Source organism: Stenella coeruleoalba (genome assembly GCF_951394435.1).
Source record: "Stenella coeruleoalba genome assembly, chromosome: 13".
Lineage (NCBI taxonomy): Eukaryota > Metazoa > Chordata > Mammalia > Artiodactyla > Delphinidae > Stenella > Stenella coeruleoalba.
The window spans coordinates 88,815,132-88,834,777 of record NC_137159.1 but is presented as its reverse complement, the minus strand read 5'-3'; the positions used below and the strand labels follow the sequence as shown (position 1 = coordinate 88,834,777).

The 19,646-nt window shown below is 55.0% G+C and overlaps 1 protein-coding gene across 5 annotated transcripts in view; it reads right to left on the bottom strand.

Moving 5' to 3' along the window:
- MYT1L (myelin transcription factor 1 like) overlaps positions 1 to 19,646 on the bottom strand; it is a gene marked incomplete at its 5' end in the record, with an annotated part of 137,301 nt that overhangs the window by 20,138 nt on the left and 97,517 nt on the right. For all 5 annotated transcript variants that reach the window (XM_079941413.1, XM_079941414.1, XM_079941415.1 and 2 more), the window contains 3 exons: positions 7,320 to 7,541; positions 8,912 to 8,995; positions 15,733 to 15,795. In XM_079941413.1, the coding sequence (XP_079797539.1) occupies positions 7,320 to 7,541; positions 8,912 to 8,995; positions 15,733 to 15,795 (369 nt within the window). The remainder of the gene's footprint in view (positions 1 to 7,319; positions 7,542 to 8,911; positions 8,996 to 15,732; positions 15,796 to 19,646) is intronic.

Sequence of the window (19,646 nt, the reverse complement as noted above, 5' to 3'; positions counted from 1 at the left end):
TTGTTAATTTTTTGTTTGTACATTGCTTTTCCCTATAAAATTGTGACAGGCCAAGCTTCTTGGGGCAGGACTGTATTAAGAGATTTATTTCTCCACAGACCCCTGCACTGTGGCCAAAGCAACAAGCCTATGGGAGGCCGAGTTCTAAACCAGTCCTTGGGTCCCTGCGAGGTGCCCAGGCCAGGTTAGCCCCATCCTGGAGACAGAGGTGCTGGCGGTGGGGCGGCCCCTCCTATGATCAGGTGATGGGGCGGCCCCTCCCGTGGCCCGGCGATGGTGCATACATAGCCCTGGGCGGCTGGAGGGGCCTGTGCCCCTGCCGTATTGAGGGCCACGTGGCCAGCACCCGAGGGAGCCTGCGGCACTGACAGCCACCCTGGTCAGGAGCCAGCAGGAGGATGGGGCCTCGGTCCTGGAGCCTCGAGGAGCTGAATTCTGCCAAGACCCGGATGAGCTCTGGGGTGGGCCCTGGGCTGTGGGCTGGGTGGGGACGCACCTGCAGGCACTTTGGTTCCAGCTGGTGAGGCCCGAGCCGGGGCCCACGGAGGCCAGGCTGGACTCCACCCTGCAGAATCCGACGGAGCGGCCGCAGGGTGTGGCTTTGAGCCCCTGCGTTTGTGGTTCTCTAGAGAACTGGTGAGAAAACGTCCAGAAATCTGTGGGGGAAGCAGCCTGGGCGCATGTGCCACGGCGAGCCCAGATCCAGGTGAGGTGGATGCTTGCGTGTGTTCGTCCAGTCTTTGTTGGATGCGTCCCAGGCCCGGGAGAGACAGGCGAGTGGACGTGGATGCACTCTGGGAGGAGGAGTCTGAGAACATCGAACGAGGTGGTGCTTCCCCAGCAAAGTCCCTGCCCCAGGGCCGCCTGTGGTCTCGGGCCCAGGACGCTGGCAGCTGTGACCCCGGCTCCTAACTTTCATGGGCCCTTTGGGATTCACGGTTTGGAACAGATGTTGGACCTGAGCTCTCCCCTCCTTGGTGCTTTCCGTCAAATATTGGAATGCGGAGATTATGCAGTCGGGACGCCTGAGCTGCTTTCGGGGCCAGTGGTCGGCGCAGGGTGGTGCCCAGGGGACGGGCTGAGCTGCCTGATGTGGGGCCTTTCCCAGGGGGGCACCTGGACCAGGGACCCGGCGGGAAGCTGGGCTTTTAAGGGCAGTGGATTCAAATCCCCCGAAGACTTTCCCATGCAGTTGTGGGACCAGTAAGGCCAGTGGTCCAAGGAGCAGCTCCAAGGAAGCGGGTGAAACGGGGGCAGTGAGGCACGTGGCCGTGACGACCGTGGTTTCTTGCTGCCGGCGGCTCATCATCGTGGCGCCCGTGAACCCTGCGTCCCTCCTCTGGGGGCGCTGGCTCCGTCAGGGCAGGAGGCCCGCAGCCCCGGGAGCCTCCCCACGGAAAGCACTAGTCCCTCTGCGGGGCCTCACTGCACCCCTCCGCTTGGGGGCCCCACCCCCGCGCAGAGCAGAGGGCAGCCCGCCGCGGGGTGCAGGTTGCCACGTGCCCGGCCTCTTCCCGCATCCGAAGCAAAGCAGAGAACAGTGCTGCCCAGCATCCCTCTGTCCTCCTGATGGGCAGCCTGGTCGGACGACTCAGGCTTGCGGAGTGAAATGGGGGCCCAGCTGGCTGAGTCCTGCAAACGCGCCAGAGCAGCACGAGGTCTGCTCTGCATGCAAACGTTCTCCACCTCCGACAGCATCTACTCCTCGGGAGGGGCCACCTCGACCCTCCACCCTCCTCACCTACTGCAGCTCACAGAGAAATCCAAAATGGAGACGTTTCCTCTCGTCACAGAGTGAAGTATGATGTTTCCAATATGCTTTTGTCAAACAGAAGACCACCCGCGGTTCCGGGGGGCCCTGGCCATGCCTCCTGTCCCCCCGGCTCCGGCCAGGAGTCAGTAGGAGCAGGAGGTTGGGGTTCAGAGAGGGCGGGAAAGGGTGCATGACAGCCCCGGGGGCTGGACGAGAGCCCAGGAGGCAGCAGGGGCAGGGCTGGTCTGCAGCCGGATCGCAGCTCCTGGGCTGCGACGCTGTGGAATCTGGATTTACCATCAGCGGGTCTTGAGTGAGGAACTCTGGGGCTGCTTCAGTGTCCTCCATCCCCACGTGTGTCTTGGGCGAGCATGGCCCTGGTCTCAGCCTGAGAGGGAACAGAAGGCCCACCTCCGTGCTCCTGGGCAGACAGGGACCCGTCCTCAGAGGCCAAAGGCAGTGGGCTTTCCTCCTGGCGGGATGGCTGGGCGGAACGGAGAGGTCAGCCCTCTTCACTCCCTCTCCCTGGGCTCCAGCCCACGAGACCTGGTTTCTTCAGTACCTGCCCTGCGGCAGCCCTGTGTTTGGTCTTGCAGATGCACAGACAGACAGACAGACAGGGATACAGATGGTCCACGGATGAAGCCCCCAGACAGTCCTTGGCTGGGTCCAGCTTTCTCCTTCCTGGCAGTAGTGTTCTCATGTCTAAAATGGGAACTATGCAGACCTCAGGGCGCTGCGGTTGCCTGCTTACGTAGGTTTTGGTAAAAGCTATGGCTTCTCCGCATTACAGAGAGGCAGGTGCCTAAAGGCTCGCTCTTCTCCTTGGGCTCACAAGGACTACGTTCCCCAGCATCCCATGCAGCCTACATTTCCCAGCATCCCAGGTAGACTACATTTCCCAGCATCCCTTGCACTAGGTGATTCTATGGACCTGGTTCCACCTGTGGGATGTAAAGGAAGTGATCCGTGCTCCCACATCTCCCGGGCGGATCCTGCATGTTCTTTCCCTCTCTGGCTGTGGAATGAAGACCACCCTTGGAGAATGTGCTGAAGGTGGCTGAGCCCTTTTCTCCTGTTCCCTCATCCAGTTCTGTCATGTGGGCAAGAGGTAAACTTCCACTCTTTGGAGCCAGTTTGGGTGTATCTGTTAAGGCAGGTAGCCTATCCCGCTCATACTTACATTAAACAGGATGGTTGGTTGCAAAAAACCCTCACAGTAAGTACACAATATGGTGACTCGTTTTTATCACAATTCTCTTGGAAAGTGTCAAGCACAATAAACATCCTAAAGAAGCCTATCTACTCATTTATAAGAACCGTAGAGGAACTGAAAATGAACAAACCACGTCATGTGGTTCAGGTGGAAGAGGTTTAAGGGGGTCTGGGAGGGAATTAAAAAAAATAATTTGGTCAAGCTCAGTGAGAGATGACTTGCTTCTAAGATTATTTATTTGTTTGTTAGGGTTAGAATTGTGGCTTTAATTTTGGAGAATCTTCCGAATCTACACAAAGTGGTAAGATTGGGGTGATAGCACGGTATGAGCAGCACACCCGCACACAGAGAGGCGGGTCCACAGGTAGACCCCCTGCCCCCGCCCTCCCTCCTGCCCAGCCCCTCCCTCCAGCCTGCCTCCCTCCTGCATCACCGGCCCCATAGTGCACACAGTCCTGACACCCGCACCCAGGCTTGGGGGGTCTTCCCGGCCAGCTGAGCCATTGCCCCCCAAGCCAGCTGAGACCCTGGAAGAGCATCCTCTCTCCTGCCCTTGCTCCTGACAGCTCTAACCCTGACCCTGGAATCCCGAGGTACCCTTTCAGGCCCCTCATCGTGCCTCTGATGAGATCCCAGTGCCTCCGTCTGCCTCTCAAGATCTGGCCCCGTCAAGTCCCCATGACTGCTCTGTGCCTTTAATTCTTTTCACCCGTTGGTTTCATTCCTTCAGGTAAATCTCGTATCCAGATTCACCCCTCCTAGAAAACCCTCCCTTGCTCCCGAGCCCCTACGAGCTACTCCCAGGTGTTGTCTCCCATCCCACCCGCCGTTTTTGATGCAGCCAATCCTAACCATACAGTAAGCCAATCCTTAGTCCTTTAGAGCAGCTCTGCCCGGGAAACAGGGACCGGGAGGAGGTCCTCCCACCCATCCTTACACGGAAGAAATGAGTGGAAATGATTTTGCAGCCAACAGGGACTGTGGGAGCTCAGGGCACGTGTCACCTGTCAATGTCCTTTCCCCAGAATATCCATGTGGTCACCTCCCAAAGAGGAAAGCGGGGCGAGTGGGCTTCCTGGGACCCGGAAGCCAGGGCGGGTGCTCCCCCTTCATCCACGCACCTTAGGAAGTGATCCTTTATCATCTTGCTGGGTGGTCACAACTTGGAGGGAAAAGAGCAATAAAACAGGAATTTCTGTTTCTTTCTACTCTTTTTCTGATTCTAAAAGCTGCTTTGCTTTCATGGCACATGGGTTGTACAAGGAACCCTGCATCTCAGGGTACCACCCATGTCTTTCTGGGAGGCCCCTCCTCACTGAGGCCTTAAAGGTCTGGGGAACCAGACAGCCGACGGGCCCCGGGCCTCTGGGGGAAGAGGCGTATGGAAACCCTACCAAGCCTGTGTTTGTGCCCAAGCCATGTTTCTGCCCAGGATTTCGGTTCTTACACCTCCAGGGAACAACGTTTCATCTAAAATAAATGAAAACTTGTTCAACAGTTGAAAACTGCAGGCTGACGTGCGACAGGACACGATTCAGCCTTAAAAGCCGGGTGATTCTGACACAGGCCACAATGTGCAGGGACCCCAGGACGCTATGCTGTGCGAGATAAGCGATCACGGGTCAGACACCATGTGATTCCACTTAGGTGAGGACCAGAGAGTCAGATCCGCTGGAGAGTGGGTGCCAGGGGCCGGGGCGGGGGCTGGGAGTGCGTGTCTAGCGGGGGCAGGGTTTTCCTGGGAAGGTGAAGGGCTCCAGAGGCGACAGTGGCAGTGGCTGCGCAGCAGTGAGACTGTGCTTACAGCCCCTGAACTGGACACTTAAAAATGGGTGAGACGGTAAATTTTGTGTTATGTGCTTCACAGCACAATTTGCAAAATGCGGGTCAGCTCTCGCAGGGTCCTGATCGTCTCTCTAACCACTCCACCCCACGCCCGCGCCCTGCCAGACAGATTCACACCCGGAGGGAGGGCGCCCGCCTATCACCCGACACCCCTGGGTTCCCAACCCTTTCCACGCAGCATCTACATAACCTTCGTCCTCAGAGGTGACAGGTAGCAGGTCGGACTGTTCTGATTAAGCTTCACAGTGAAATAAAGTATCAAAGTCTCTGCGCGGCTCTGCCCACCACAAGCAGGGCCCCACGGAGCTGCTTCTGAGATGCTCTGAGGGTCCACCCTCCAGCTCCATCTCACGGTGGAGCCGCGGTGCCCTGGACCAGAGGCTCGGCTCCCAGCGTAGGCTGGGCAGACCAGGCTGGTTGCTTGTTCCCTGGATTCGGGGAGCTCCTCCCGGGACCCTCCTTGGGGCTCTGGGTGAGCTGTCTGCAGACCCCAGGGCGCGTCACGGGGAATTCTAGGTGAGAGACATTCTGCCCAAGTCACAGGAGTCACCGGCTGTGCCCGTCTTCACTAGACCTGTCCAGAGATTCCCTCCATCTGCTCAAGGCAAAGGCACCTTTGAATCAACACCCCCCTCCTGGCCAGAGGCCCTGGGGAGATGTGTCTCTTGGCGGAAAAGAAACAGGGAAGGCCAGGAACCAGGAGAGCCTGGGCATCTTTACGAGGTCACCTCCGTCCTGGCACCTGGGTGTGAATCTGGAGGGTGATCAGGTGTGTGGGGTGAGCCCAGCAGCATGTGGGGAGGGGTGAGCCCCGAGGGTCCTGCCTGGTGGTAGCGACTCGGGGTCTGGGGCCCTCGAGTCGTTCTCCCTGCGAGCCCTGAGGACGCGCTGAGTAACCAGCCTGCGAAGGCGAGTAGGATCTGCTGGGTGGCTCTGAACAAAGGGTTATTCTTCCGACTCTAAGGCAACTATCCTACCAAAGGTTTGGAAACGAGCAAACGCCACACAGGTAGCAGTTACGCCTACGCCCCCCTCTTCTGCTGTAGTTTCTGGAAACTGAGTGCTTACATTTAATCAGAGAAGTGGAGCTTGTCGTCATTTGTGTCAGATTAGCCGACCACGTATACCCTCATTCACAGGTCATGTGGGCAGGATTCTTAAATTTTTAAAATTTATTGATTGCCCAGAACTTAAGGAAGTAGAGGCAGTTTTTGGAGGGCATTTCGGCACTTCCTATCAACATGTAAAAACCAGCATTTTTGCTTCTAGGACGGTACCCTGAAGACACTCTGGCACAGGGATGTACAGAAGTCAGCAGAAGGGAGTTCCCTGCCGGGTAACATCCCGTCTAGAGTGGAGACTGGGGCCCGCAGGCCGAGCCCTCCCTCTGGAAAGGAGGGGGCCGCTCTGAGCAGGAGTGAGATGTTCGCCGGCCAAGGACACGCCTGCTACCAGCTGGGCCCGGGGGCTGTTCTGGTGAAAGGCCAGCCCTCGTTCCATGCAGACGCCCAGGAAACACTGTGATCTATTTCTATCAAAAAGAAGAAGGCGGTGTGCCATGGGGGTCAGGGGTCTCTGTGCCCCTGGGCACGTTAAGCCGGGCTGCGTGCCTCTTTGCTCAAGGGTGCTTTCTGAAGGGGGACGCGGGGACTTCCCACCTTGGGGAGAGTCAGGGAAAGACACTCGTGTCTCTCTTTAGGCCCCTTCGTCCCGTCTGAGTCTCTACCTGAGCAGGAATTTCTTTTACAATAAAATCACTTCCTAAAACCGTTCAGGCGCATCGTCACGCATCACTCCATTTGGCTCATTGCGTGTTCCATGCAGTGCTGCAGATGGAGGCAAGGCGCACGGGGCTTGTGGTCGGAGAGGCCGGGGGAGCCCCGTGGCTTTATGTCGTATGTGTGATGCCGTGTCCCCCCACCTGGATCCTGGGAAGCTGGGGCACGCCTGGGATTTGCCCACGTCAGTCATTCCTCCTGACTTCTACAGGGAGCCACTTGCTTCAACAGAGCAAGCCTCTTCTTCTAAGGCAACGTAATCGCATATATAGATATTTCACCATTAAGCAAATAACAATCAATGGTGATGATCGGCCCTTCTGTAGGTTTCCTGATGTATCTGATGAGGCCTTTGTAACCAGGTGCCACCCACTTTCCTCGAGTGGGACCTGCCTGCAATATTCAGCCAAAACGAATAAGTAAATCCACGGATACTCCTGTGAGTGTGCGCGCGCGTGTAAAATGACAGCCTATTTCTTTCTGTGGATACTGATCGAAGACATCTGGAAACCTCTACGTACATGCGGACGCGGTAGGACGAGTCTGTGCTTTTCAAAACAAATTTGTTTGTTTCTTCCTCTCCCGAGCCTCAGAATGTCATGAGTTGGTAGCATAGTGTTCGGGGTCTCCTCTCAGCCTGAGGGGTGGGCGTGGCACCATCGCGGGCCAAGCGGCGCCCCCGGCCTCCCCGCTGCCCGCGGCACAGAGCCTGGGCGGGTGCACTCACCTGCGGTGCGTGAGGAAGCTGCCACTGACGTGCCCGGAGCCGTCACAGCCCGGCGTGGGGCAGGACATGCCCTCCGTCTTCACGGACTTCCAGGAGAACTGGGAGCCATTGAGGTACCCGTCCTTCTGCCTCTTGGCCGCCAAGGGGCACCCGGACGCACTTCGGTGGGAGGCGTACTTGCCGGTGATGTGGCCCTGGCCATCGCACCCGGGCACGGGGCACCTGGGGGACAGAGGGGCAAGCTTGGCTGTCTCGCCACCCTACGCCTGGTGGCCCCCCAGCAAGGTCAAGTTAACCTGACGCGAGAGACAAACCAGCATCCTCTACTGCAGCAGAAGGAAAGAAAAAGGAAAGTCACGAAAAGACACCACCTAGCGGAGCCGTGAAGTAGTTCACCCTCCTGGAAACTGGTCCAGGCCAGGTGGGAAGAAGGTTTACCTGGAACAACAGAAAGTCCAGGCTTAGTGAGGGATGCAGATGCCGTGGGTGAAAAGGAAGAACAAGTTTGTTGGAGCAAGTGAGATGCGGGCATCTGTTCGAGAGGCGAGTCACAGCTTTTATGGTGGAGATGTGCAAAGTCAATGGGAAACTGCAGGATAATTTTTAAGATTGTCGTATAAACCTGTGTTCTTCTCAGGAGCTAGAGAATATTCATTTGTTTGGCTATGTTTTCTGAGATCACAGGATGCCCTTCCAGCTAGATAGGTTTTGAGCAGCAGAGGTGGTATTTAGTTAAGTTTCCTGGCATAGCTTTGGCACGAGGTACCCAGGAGCACTTTTTTTTTTTTTAATAAACAGGAAAATCATTGGTTGGAGCTAAGGTTCAGCAACAGGGTAATTAAATCGTGCTTCTGAAACTTCTCTATTGCAGGTTATGGCAAAGGGCTGAGGACTCACAGCCAAACCGCAAACACATTTTAATTTTAATCAAAACTTTTCTCTAAAGACACTGAATGAATGAGATTAAAATTTCAGGGAGATGGCAACAGGTTTATCTCACAGACTTTTGAGACCCAGGCTCACCGGGCAGCAGTTCGGGGCAAATGCCTGTGGGGAGGGGTAGGGGGCTAGCCTTCTACCCACCGTGCTCTCCATCCCGCCTTAGTGAGAAGCAGAGTACAGACAGCTAAGCGACCTTCCTAAGCTGGAAGTCAGCCAAATGTTCTCTTTGGCTGCTGTAGTTAATAACCTCCTGTACTCTCATGGACCTGCCTTTCCCAGTAAATTACACTGCTTTTCCCATCCAAGGTAGAGGGGCTTTCTTATGCTTAGGTTACTCAGAGCGTCGGATGGGTGGGTGTTTGGTTATCACCTCACCTGTCATTTAGAGGATGTTTTTGGTCAGTTAGCAGGTGTGCATGGTCTGGTTTCAATGCTGTGACCTCACACTTGACCGACCTCTCCAAGCCTGGCCTCCCCGCCAGCCCCCAGCTTCCACTGACCTGCCCCCCGGCCCCCAGCTCCCCCCACCCCGCCCCACGGCCCCCAGCTCCCCCTGACCCCGCCCCACGGCCCCCAGCTTCCCCTGACCCCGCCCCACGGCCCCCTGACCCCACCCCCCAGCCCCCTGACCGGCTCCCCGGCCCACACACCTGATGGGCTCCTGGTCTTCCTTGTCCTCTTTGCTCTGTGCTATCCTGATGCCGCTCTTCTTGGCTCTCGGGCAACCTGAAAGGCTAAGGAAGAAGCGAGACTTCAGGAAGCGCCTAAGCTGTTCACCCCGCAAGCCCCTTTCACTGTCGATGGGGCTTTGACGCAGTTTCCTCCAGCAGTTGGTGCTTCTTGGCACGAAAACGATATCCTGGGGGCAGCTCCTCTGTGCTCCCCCTAGGCCTTCAGACACTGTCAGGCCCCCGCGAGGGCGCCCAGAGCCTGGGTGGGAGAAGCTGGTGTCAGGAGTCGCCAGGAGAGGCCGGACTGACTTGCCAGAGGGGGACGAGCCTTCTGCACAGAAGAGGCCACAGGGAAGAAGAAACACACGCCTCCCCATTCCTTTCTGGTGGCGTCCCTGTGGCCGGATTCCAGAGCCCTTCGTCTTGGGAGGGGGCGTGTCCTGGGCATCCGTCCCCATTTACCTGATTAGGCTGGCTTCCCATGGCATCTGCAGAAGATGCAGTGCAAGTTGACCAAGCTTATTCTATTTAATGTTGGAATTTTGGAAATAGCGGCTCACGTTGTCTAAAGGAACTAAAGGAATGTCTATATATGGGTTTTTTTCTGTTCACCGACAGCTAACTGTAGGCTATTAGGCTATTAGATGTGAGATTATATAGAGAACTGGAGAAGCAGGCACTGGGCCGTTTCTGGAGCCCCGGGGGAGTGTGGAGGCAGAGGCCCCAGGGCTGAGCCAGGGCGGGATGTGCCGTGCACTGGATCGTCCTGACCTCAGTACATGCTTTTCTGCCGGCTCTGGCTTCTGTCTGAGCACGCTGGCCCTCAGGCAAGGGCCCGGCTGTCTTGGGGGGCACCCCCATCACCCCGTCACCCCATCACGGCCGTCTCCTTGGTTCTGTTCCACGTTTATGCAGGCGCCTGGCTCCTCTCTGTAAAGTTGCAGCTCCGGAGCCCCCCGCCCCTCGCGTCCCCATTTTCAAGCGCTCCAACTCCCCTGGCACGCGGCCTCCCTCCCTCCGTCGTTTCACCTGTCACCCTCTACAGGACAGCAAAAGAGACAGGGTGCGTGCGCCTTGATTCACTCTCTCTCGCTCCCTCCATCTCTCTCCTCCTTTTTTGGATAAAAATTTAGAAAGTGGGGGCTGTGTTTTCACGCCTCTGGCCCCCCCCGGGGTCTTCTGTGAGAACTGCTCTTATCCTGGTGGGTCACGGTGGCCTGCGGGAACCGGGACGCCGCCTTCGCACTGCAGGACCGGCTGCAGCTCCTGCCGCCCTGCTGGGGCCCGCGTCCGGCCTCGGCTCTGCGGCTCCGCGATCTGCAAACTCCGTGGTCCGCTTGGCTTGCTCTGCCTGTGCTGAGCCGGTCCCCCCGCCAGGCCCTCCTCTGTCCTCATGCTGCCACGGCTCCTTGGTCTCCAGGTACCAGGCGGCGATGACTCCCAGCTGCCCCTCTGCAAACCGTGCTGCCCGCGGGGACTGGGACACCTTCGCTGCTGCTGCTGCCGGAAAACTCACCGTCCTCCCTGGCCGAGCCCACACCACTCCCGTCTGCTCCTGTCAGGGGCCAGAGGCCGGGTCACCCGTGGCCATTCCCGGGTTTTCTCTCCCACAAGTCCTGTGGCTCTTCCGTCCTGAATGCCTTCCGAGTCGATGTCACTCCTGCCTGTAGGATGGGGTGTCAGAGCCGCAGGGCTCAGCTGCACGCGTGTGTGGTCTGCTTAGCCTCTGCCCGCTTCCGACTCACCTCAGGATGGACCCACACCCCTGCACGCAGCACCCAAGGCTCCTGGTTTGGGCGCCGCCAGCCCTGCTGTCCCTGCCCCACGCGGTCCTCTTGGAGGCTTCCGGCACGTCCTGGTCCCGGACAAGCCATCCTCGGGCCTCACATCCCTCCCCATCTGCTTGGCCTCAGCCTGGACGGTCTTCCTCCAGGCAGTCTTCTCTGCCCACCTGCCATCCTGACAGCAGCCCTGGGGCTCTCACGGCCCTCGGTCCCGGTGGTGTTTCTCACTCCATCCTGGTGACTGTCCATTCGCTCGTCCACACGAGTGTCAGTTCCCTGTGTGTTTATTCTCCCTTCTTCCTCTGATTCCCAGGCCAATGCCTTGCACAGAGTAGGTCATAGTTAGATGTTTGTCGTGAGTTAATCAGTGAATGACGAGGAGGGGTGGGTGGGACTCGCGGATCCTGCCTGGGAGCCCGTCTTTCCTGCCTGTCTCCACACGGGGACCTTAGTGGTGAAGGGAAGCCACAGGCCAGGACGCTGGCCAGGGAGCCTGGCTCTGTCCGGCCCCCGCCTCCTTCACTCTGAACTTGGGAGAGAGGTGAGGCTCTGCGTCCTCGCCGACACGGGGCTGGGAGTGAAAATAAACTGGAACAGAACCAAAACAGAACAAATAGCGCAGCAGGGAACTTAGTCTGGACCCGACCCTGACTCCGAGGAAACCCTGGCTCTGACACGGGCTGGCCTGGAATCCCGGCATCCTTGTCTAGGTGAGGGAGTCCACAGCCAGCTCTTGCAGGCCGGTCTGGGGTCACTGTCACCTCTGAGCGTGGGTCCCGTGCGCTGGCCCCTCACACGCCCTTAGGAGAAGAGCCACGCTCGGAGAGTGAGATGATACACGCACGTGTTCTTGGCACGTAGCGAGTGCTCAGTACAGCTCGTCTTTCGCTGTCAGAGAACATTCTGGAGCCCGAGGGGTGCCACTGCTCTACGAGAGGGGGAGGGGTCCCGGGGGAGTCAGATTCGTGCCGCATCACCGCTTGTGAAAAACCTGGGCGCCACCTCTGCCTCGGAGCACCTGCTCCAGGCCGTGGGACCTGCTGCTACTTGCAGGTGGGAGGATGGCGTCGGAGGAGGCCTGGGGAGGCCACGGGGAGGATCTGGCCAAGAGGTTGCTGTGCCAGCCTGTCTGGAAGCTGCAGAAACAAGCCAGCCTGGAGAAGGGTCAGGAGAAGGGAAAGAGGCCTGGGAATAGGACCTTTGAGGGAGAGAGCTGAAGCAATGGATTTTTCTATCGTGGTCTGAAGACAAAAAGACCGAGACACAGCCTGAGCCCCACCGTGTGCGATGCTGAGCGAGGTTTCTCCGCTCAGGACAGACAAAGCTTCTGATGATGGGGATTTTTTGATAGAACATCAGAGATAGTCAACAATATTGATTAAAATGGACTTTAAAAAGCTTCAGAGGAGGGCTTCCCTGGTGGCGCAGTGGTTGAGAGTCCGCCTGCCGATGCAGGGGACACGGGTTCGTGCCCCGGTCCAGGAAGATCCCACATGCCGCGGAGCGGCTGGGCCCGTGAGCCATGGCCGCTGAGCCTGCACGTCTGGAGCCTGTGCTCCGCAGCGGGAGAGGCCGCGACGGTGAGAGGCCCGCGTACCGCAAAAAAAAAAAAAAAAAAAAAAAAAGCTTCAGAGGTGACGTTGAGACAGAAAACACATCACCGTTACAACCCAAACAAGAGCAAGACAAAGCAGACCCCACCTGGGGTCGGGGGTGACCCTCCTTTCCCTGTGTGAACTTCGCAGGCTGTCCCAGGTGCAGAGGCCCATCCTCGACCAGATGTGTGACACTGGCGGTGGCCACTAGGCTGAGTTCTGTCTCCGACACATAATCGCTCAGAGCCTGTTTCCTCCAGTGCAGAGAGAAATGAAATCACCTGCTGCTCAGGGTGGCTCTGAGGCTGGCGGGGCCGAGTAGACTTTCCTAGTTCCCGGGACAGTGCCTGGGACACACAGTCCTTCGTGGCAGCTACAGCAGGGAGAAGCGACCTCCTGTAACGTAGACAGCGTCTGCATGTGTGCATTCGGCCCGGGGGCCGGGGGCGGGGGAGTCCCAGCCACAGCGGCTCAGGGGCACCTGAGGGTCCTCGTGCTGTGACTGCTCTTCCCCCTGGAGCCCGAGGACGGGCGTGCACACCCCTTTTCGTTGCGCTTCGCAGACCTTGCATTTTTCACCAGCTGAGGGTTGTGGCCACTCCGAGTCAAGCAAGTTCTTTTGGCTCCGTTTTTCCAACAGCACTTGCTCACTTTGTGTCTCTGTGTCACATTTCACTGGTTCTCGCACTTTTCAAGCTTTTCTGTTATTGTTATATCTGTTATGGTGACCTGTGATCAATGATCTTTGATGTTACTATTACAAAAAGACTACAGCTTGCTGAAGGCTCAGATGATAGCTAGCATTTTTTTAGCAGTACAGCATTTTAAAAACTAAGGTAATTACGTCATTTTAGACATAATGCTATTGTGCACTTAATAGACTACAGTGTAGTGTAAACATAACTTTTATATGTGGTGGGAAACCAAAGACGTGTGTGACCCGCTTTGTCGTGGCCTTCGCTGTATTGCCGCGAGCGGCCCGGAACCGAGCCTGCGGTGCCTCTGAGGTGTCTGTGGCTGCCTGGTAGCCTGGCACAACTTAGCGGAAGGCTGAGGAATCGGTCCCTGAGCGGAGTTTCCCTGTGGTTTGCATGTAGGTAACATCGCCTCATGTTCCTGGGAATGGATCAAGTAAGAGTAACCCCAAAAGGCGTGTATCTATGTGTACTTACGACCTTCAAGGGTCGTCGGGCCTGGGGGGCTGCTTCTGTCTTTCCGCAGCATCCAGTGTGCACAGGACTGTTACCCTGGCCCCACGTCTGCTCCGCCAGCAGCTCAGGCCCACTCTAACTTCTACGCCTGGAAGGTGTCCTCGGATAAACGATACTGAGGAATGTGCTCTGCTTTTAATCGGCCCCCCCTGTAGGGCTGGATGTAGCCCTGAAATGTGCTGGAAGCCACATCAAATTGACTTTCCAGATGTACAGAGCAAGCCTGGTGCTACTTAGTCCAGGCACAGAGGGGAGCTTAAATCCAAGCTTGAATTACGTTTCATTCACGAGTTTACGCTCTACGGACATACCCACCATTCTAAAGTATACGTTAAATGCATGCGCGTGTTCAAATTATGAATAAATTTACATGATGTCAAACCAAAAAAAGTAGTAAAATAGACGCTTGGATATGAAATGACCAGTAAATGTTCACTTTTAGTTTGCAGGCATTATTCAGTGCTGGGAATTCTGGCCTTGTGAGGACTGAGGTAAATTCTAAGATAAATTAACATAAAGAGTAGCATAGAGTTTGCTTGACTTAGAAACTTAACTAGAGCTTTATTTTATTTTATTTCATTTTCTCTAAACCGGTGATCCTACGCTGGGGATCCCTTTTGGAATGTATTCACCCTTGTTCTACATTCACAATACAGCAGCTGGCTCTGGGCCGCCAGGTAAAACCAGCAAGACAACCTGGCAAGGCTCCTCTCGACCCTGTGGCGCATGGCAGTGGCCCTGGGAGCATTCGGACATGTCTGCAGACACCTAGTTGTCACGAATGGGGATGACGGTGCCACCGGCATCTAGTGGGTGGAGCCAGGGATGCTCCCAACATCCTCCAATGCATGGGACGGCCCCCAGAGCAAAGAACAATCTCACCCCGAGTGCCCACACTGCCCAGGTGGACAGCCCTGGTCTAGAGAATGAGGTGTTCTTATCAAGTCAGTGTGAAGAGTCCACCCATAAATTGAGGAATTCAGTTCTCCTTGTTGGTCATCATAATTCCTACTTTTCCCAGACCTGAGCCATAGAAACGATGCTCCCAAACGGCTGGAAAGTGAACACAGAAGCCTGTGGCCTTAAGGAGGAAACAGCCCACCCTGCCAGCTCCATCTCTAAGCCACGCTGAGCCAGCCAGCCCGGGAGCGCCCCCTGCTCTGAACGCCGGGATCTGGTCACTCGGGCGGCCACACGGTGTGGACCCCCGTGACCCACACAGTCCGCTCTGCTTGTGGACGGTGCACGGGCTGTGGGGTGACCCACACCAACTGTCCTGACTCCCTCCCTCCCTCTCTCCTCCCCCCTCCTTTCTCTTTTCTCTTCATTTTTGTTGCTGTTTTTGTCGGGGAAGCATTTAAAGCTGAAGGGCTCGTCCACATTCCGACTGCCCGCTTTATGATCTGATTTTAGAGGGTGGCAAGGCGGCGGCTACGTCGTAACATGGTTTGTTTATCTGTCAGACGCAGCTCCCCTTCCTGCATTGGAGACTTCGGGTTACGAGGGTCTCCGTTCAGAAAGGCTCTTGTCCTGACCTTGGCTTGTCGATCCTGACTGAACACGACAAGGAATTCTTGCTCCTGCCCACGGGGTCTAGACCCACCTTTGTGCAGGTGTTGTACCAACAGGCTCTTTCAATCCACTTCTAACATAGGGCCTGGTGTAAGACAGAGGTTTGTAAACTATTCAGCGACCGTGGGCCTCTTGCTGCCTCATACGACTGACTCTTCACGCTGTACTTAGATGCTCCCTGCTCTCTGGGACCGGCGGGGCCTGGGATTTGTAAGGTCAAGCCTTTCTGTGTGTTCAGCTCTGCTGATCCCTGCTTATAATAACCGCACAGCTTCGGGGCTCAAATCTCAATATTTAAGAGATCCGCTCTCAGGGGAATTAGCATGCTTGTCTCTCAATGGCTGTTCTCTGGCATCTTATAACCTCCTGGCTCTTTTTCTCGTCCCTTTTCGATTTAGAAAGACGCTCCTGGGTGACTTGAGAAACGTTTCTTGCGGATGGAGCCAGCGGCACCATGAGGGGGACGTCAGAGGGGGGCCGTGGTCCCGAGAGCTGGTGTTCTAAGTGAGGCCCCTGGGGGCAGCCCCGTTTTGTGGGCGAGGGTCTCTAGACCCTTAATTCACCAGTGGAGGCAACCCGAGCCCCCGTTAGGGGTCCCGCGCATGGAGGGGGTGTTTGTGGGAGCGAGCCGTGCATACCTCCGATGGGAAGCGTAGTTGCCGGTGATGTGCCCGGAGCCGTCGCAGCCAGGGGTGGGGCACCTGCAATTACAAAGGCACACGGAAAGGCATCAAACCCCTGAGCAAGTCACCTTCTTACTTATACTGTTCCAAAGTCTCTTTAATGCTGAGCCTCCCTGGGTGAGGAGGTGAGACCCCGCCGGGCTCGTGGGGCGTCCCCATCCTCGTCCACCACCAGGTGCGGCTCGGACCCCTTCTTCCCTCCGCGCACAGCGGTGCCGTCCAGGGACCAGCGATCTCGGGGCGGCAGCTGCCCCTCCTCCACAGCCGCGCGGCACCTTGGTCCCCAGGCGTTCGCCCCGTGTTCCCACCCCTTCCATCATTACTTCGAGTCCAGTGGACCCAGTCACAGCAGGACCTGTTGCTGCACCATCCGAACACGATGCGTGACTGTTCACCAAAAGGCACACACGGCGGCCCAAGACCGCTCCGCGTCTAAACTCGAAACGGCGGCGTTGCAACAGGCCCGTCACAGCGGCCCCTCCCAGCCCTGCCCCTGGTTGGCCCCAGAGGCTGGTGCGGGCAGCCTCCTGTGCCAGCCCTGGGAGTTAGACTAGCTGTCCTTCAGACCGTCATCGGGCACTCAGGTAGCTTTGATTTACCTTAAAACACTTCTTACTTTTAACTGACGTGAGTAGGGAGCAGGGCACAGATCTGTCTCGGTCAGCAAGCCAAGTCAGCTGAGACGCTGAGATTAGTTTGGGCACCTATGCTGCCTGTGTTTAAACATTTCCGGGAAACTCCGTGCAGTCTCTTAACTACCACATTGCCACTGTGCTAATGGGAGGGGATGTTTTTAAAGAGAGTTCTACGGTCATTGCCCTCCGTGGAACTTCTCAGATACGCCATCTCAGGAATAAGCAGTCCTACAAAGACACTTTCACTTCAGCCTACATCAGCTGCATTTGCGCCCACCAGGAATGTAAGAATTAAGGACAAAAATTAAGAAAAAAATGTTTTTCTTTTCACTAAATTTTAACTCTCAAGAGACAAGGATGAGATGATTTAGTAACAATATTACCACCCAGTAGTAACCCTCAGATCATGCCCTGTGCTCCCCCCACCCCCCTACTCAATGAGCATCTGAATTCCTGGCAGGGACAAAAATCACAAATTAAAAATGGTTCATAAAGGTAAATGCTTCTAAGAGATTTCAATTTGCTTTCCACTCAGAAAGCCACCCTGGATGTTGGATGTTGGGTTAAGGCCAGCAGATTACTTGCTTACAGACAGACTTTCTCAAAATCAGTGAGAGTGTCAGGGAGTGTGGTGGGCCTTCATGCAGCTGGGCTGAGTTCAAGGGTGTGAATGTCCCAGTTTACAGCTAGATGCACAATCAATTGTTGGTATTTAGAATCTGCCAGTTCCCCTTTAGTCCTGAGAAAAGGAACGTGATTACAGATCTCAGGTGTACAGCTGATACCTGGCATAGCCTATAAAGGGTTAAAGTTTAGAGACTGCTGTGGGAGAAGAAAAAGGCACTGAGGGAAAAGGGGTCGAGAAATTGTCGGTGTGTGTAAGTGGAATCAGGGTTTAAAAATAGGAGTTTGGGGCAGAAGGAGTTTAACGCTGTCCTTCCACCAAAACAATACCCTGAATCAGATTGTTGGCCTGACTGTCATTAAAGTAACAGCTGTTCATGAACTGAACGTTTGATCTCAAGACTATTCCGTCAATAATGACCTGAATGACTGAATCTAACTGATTTCCCAACTGGCAGCTCATGTGGAGACACCCCCAACCCCAGAGGGAGGAGATTCTCAAAGCAATAAAAATCATTCGAAGAGAAGCTAATCTGCTGCACATTTCGTTTCGAAAATGTATCAAGAAACAGTAATGTTTCCTACCAGCCAATAATAGACATGTGGCCTTGCTTTTTGGTCAAAAGAAAAAAATCCTTAAAGTCTTCCTAATTCAAGCGCCTAGTGCAAATTTATTTAAAATTTTTTCATTTAAACATGAGTAGAAATTTTTTAATGTCTCTTTTTTGATAGAGGCAGGAGGAGGTTGACATTCTGTTCAAATTTAAGTAGGCATTTTAATCAAAATCATGCAAATGAAAACGAGAATTTACTAATTATAAAAAAAAAAAGAGAAAAGGATTTTGGAGTAGTTTTTGTGTGTTTAAGCCATTTACAAATGCATCATCTGATAAAAAAGAGGCATGTAAACTGTCCTTTGTCACCATGAAAGCAAAGAAAATGTTACTGGCTCATTTTCAGACCTTTCACAGTGTCAAGAAAGAATAAACATTCCCAGAAAGAGGCCTGGCTTTCTTGAAAGGTTTGTTATTATTTTCAGGGTTTCAAGTTCGGCCGCTGGAGTCCAATCCCTGGCCTTCCACTTGCTGGCTGTGAGAATGTGGGGAAATTAAACCTCCAAGGTCACGCCCCTCAACGGGGGAAGAGGACGGAGGAGGGGGCTTGTCTATGCGTGTTGGGAGCCTGCCGTCCCCTGGAGCTGCAGGACCACAGGGCTCCATGCAGGCTGTGAACGCACGCTCACAGCACCCACCCATGAAAGAGCCAGCTCTGGTTTCTCGAGGGTGCTAAGTCGGCCTTGTCCTCTTTAGGTGGTGCTCCTGGAGCACACGAGGCAGCCCTGGATGGGCCCTCAAATATTCTTTCTTCTGCCAGCTCTATGGCACTCATTTTCATGTTCCTGTTCAAGACTTTAAGGCTTTTGGAAACTCTGAGATGTACATACAAATTTTCTCGTTTTAATAAATCTCATCATTCAAAAACACACAGCTTTCTGAAGGCGGTGGATGTGACAATTCATGCATCAAAAGGGGTCTTTGCTCCAGGACGCTTGGTAACAGGTGCTGTAGAATCGATGTGCAGAAATTCGATTCGCATCTCCTCAGCTAAGAGCATCTCCCCATCTAAGAGCATCTCCCCATCTAAGGGGACCTCCCCATCTAAGAGCACCTCCTCATCTAAGAGCACCTCCTCATCTAAGAGCACCTCCCCATCTAAGAGCACCTCCCCATCTAAGGGCACCTCCTCATCTAAGGGCACCTCCCCATCTAAGAGCACCTCCCCATCCAAGAGCACCTCCCCATCCAAGAGCATCTCCCCATCTAAGGGCACCTCCTCATCTAAGAGCACCTCCTCATCTAAGAGCACCTCCCCATCTAAGAGCACCTCCCCATCTAAGAGCACCTCCCCATCTAAGGGCATCTCCCCATCTAAGAACATCTCCTCATCTAAGAGCACCTCCTCATCTAAGGGCACCTCCTCATCTAAGAGCACCTCCTCATCTAAGAGCATCTCCCCATCTAAGAGCACCTCCCCATCTAAGAGCACCTCCCCATCCAAGAGCACGTCTTTTCCACGAAAGGAGGCCCCTGTGGCATCATGCAGATCCCCCGTGGATAAAATCAGAGAGCAGCATGTGCTGCACAGCTTGGGTTTAGAAATGGCAGCAGAGATTGACTGGGTTTCCATGGAAACTCCCGACAAGGCAGGCGCTGTGCTTGGCGCTCGGCGCCTGGCGCCTCGGGGAGGCCACCCAAGCCGATGGTCCACCCTGCTCCCTGCCAGTTGTCACCGATACTCGCACTGGGTCTATTTTAAGTTCCTATGGTTAGAGATGTAAAGTTGTGATAAATAAAACCCTTGCTTCTTCATTTTTTCCTCTCCACTCCAAAGGTAGTATTGGTAAAAACACTCTGAGACAGGGAATGATGAATACATAGTCTTAGAATCTCTGTAAATTCCGGACAAAAATACTGGTGATCCTTTGCCTTGTCTGTGATCTTGCATTTGCCTTGGAATTTAAGCAATATCGAGAGAAAGTAATTTGGGCGTAGTTCATGTTACTATCTGGCTGAAAAAAATGGTCTTGTATAGACGTTTAAGAATATCGAT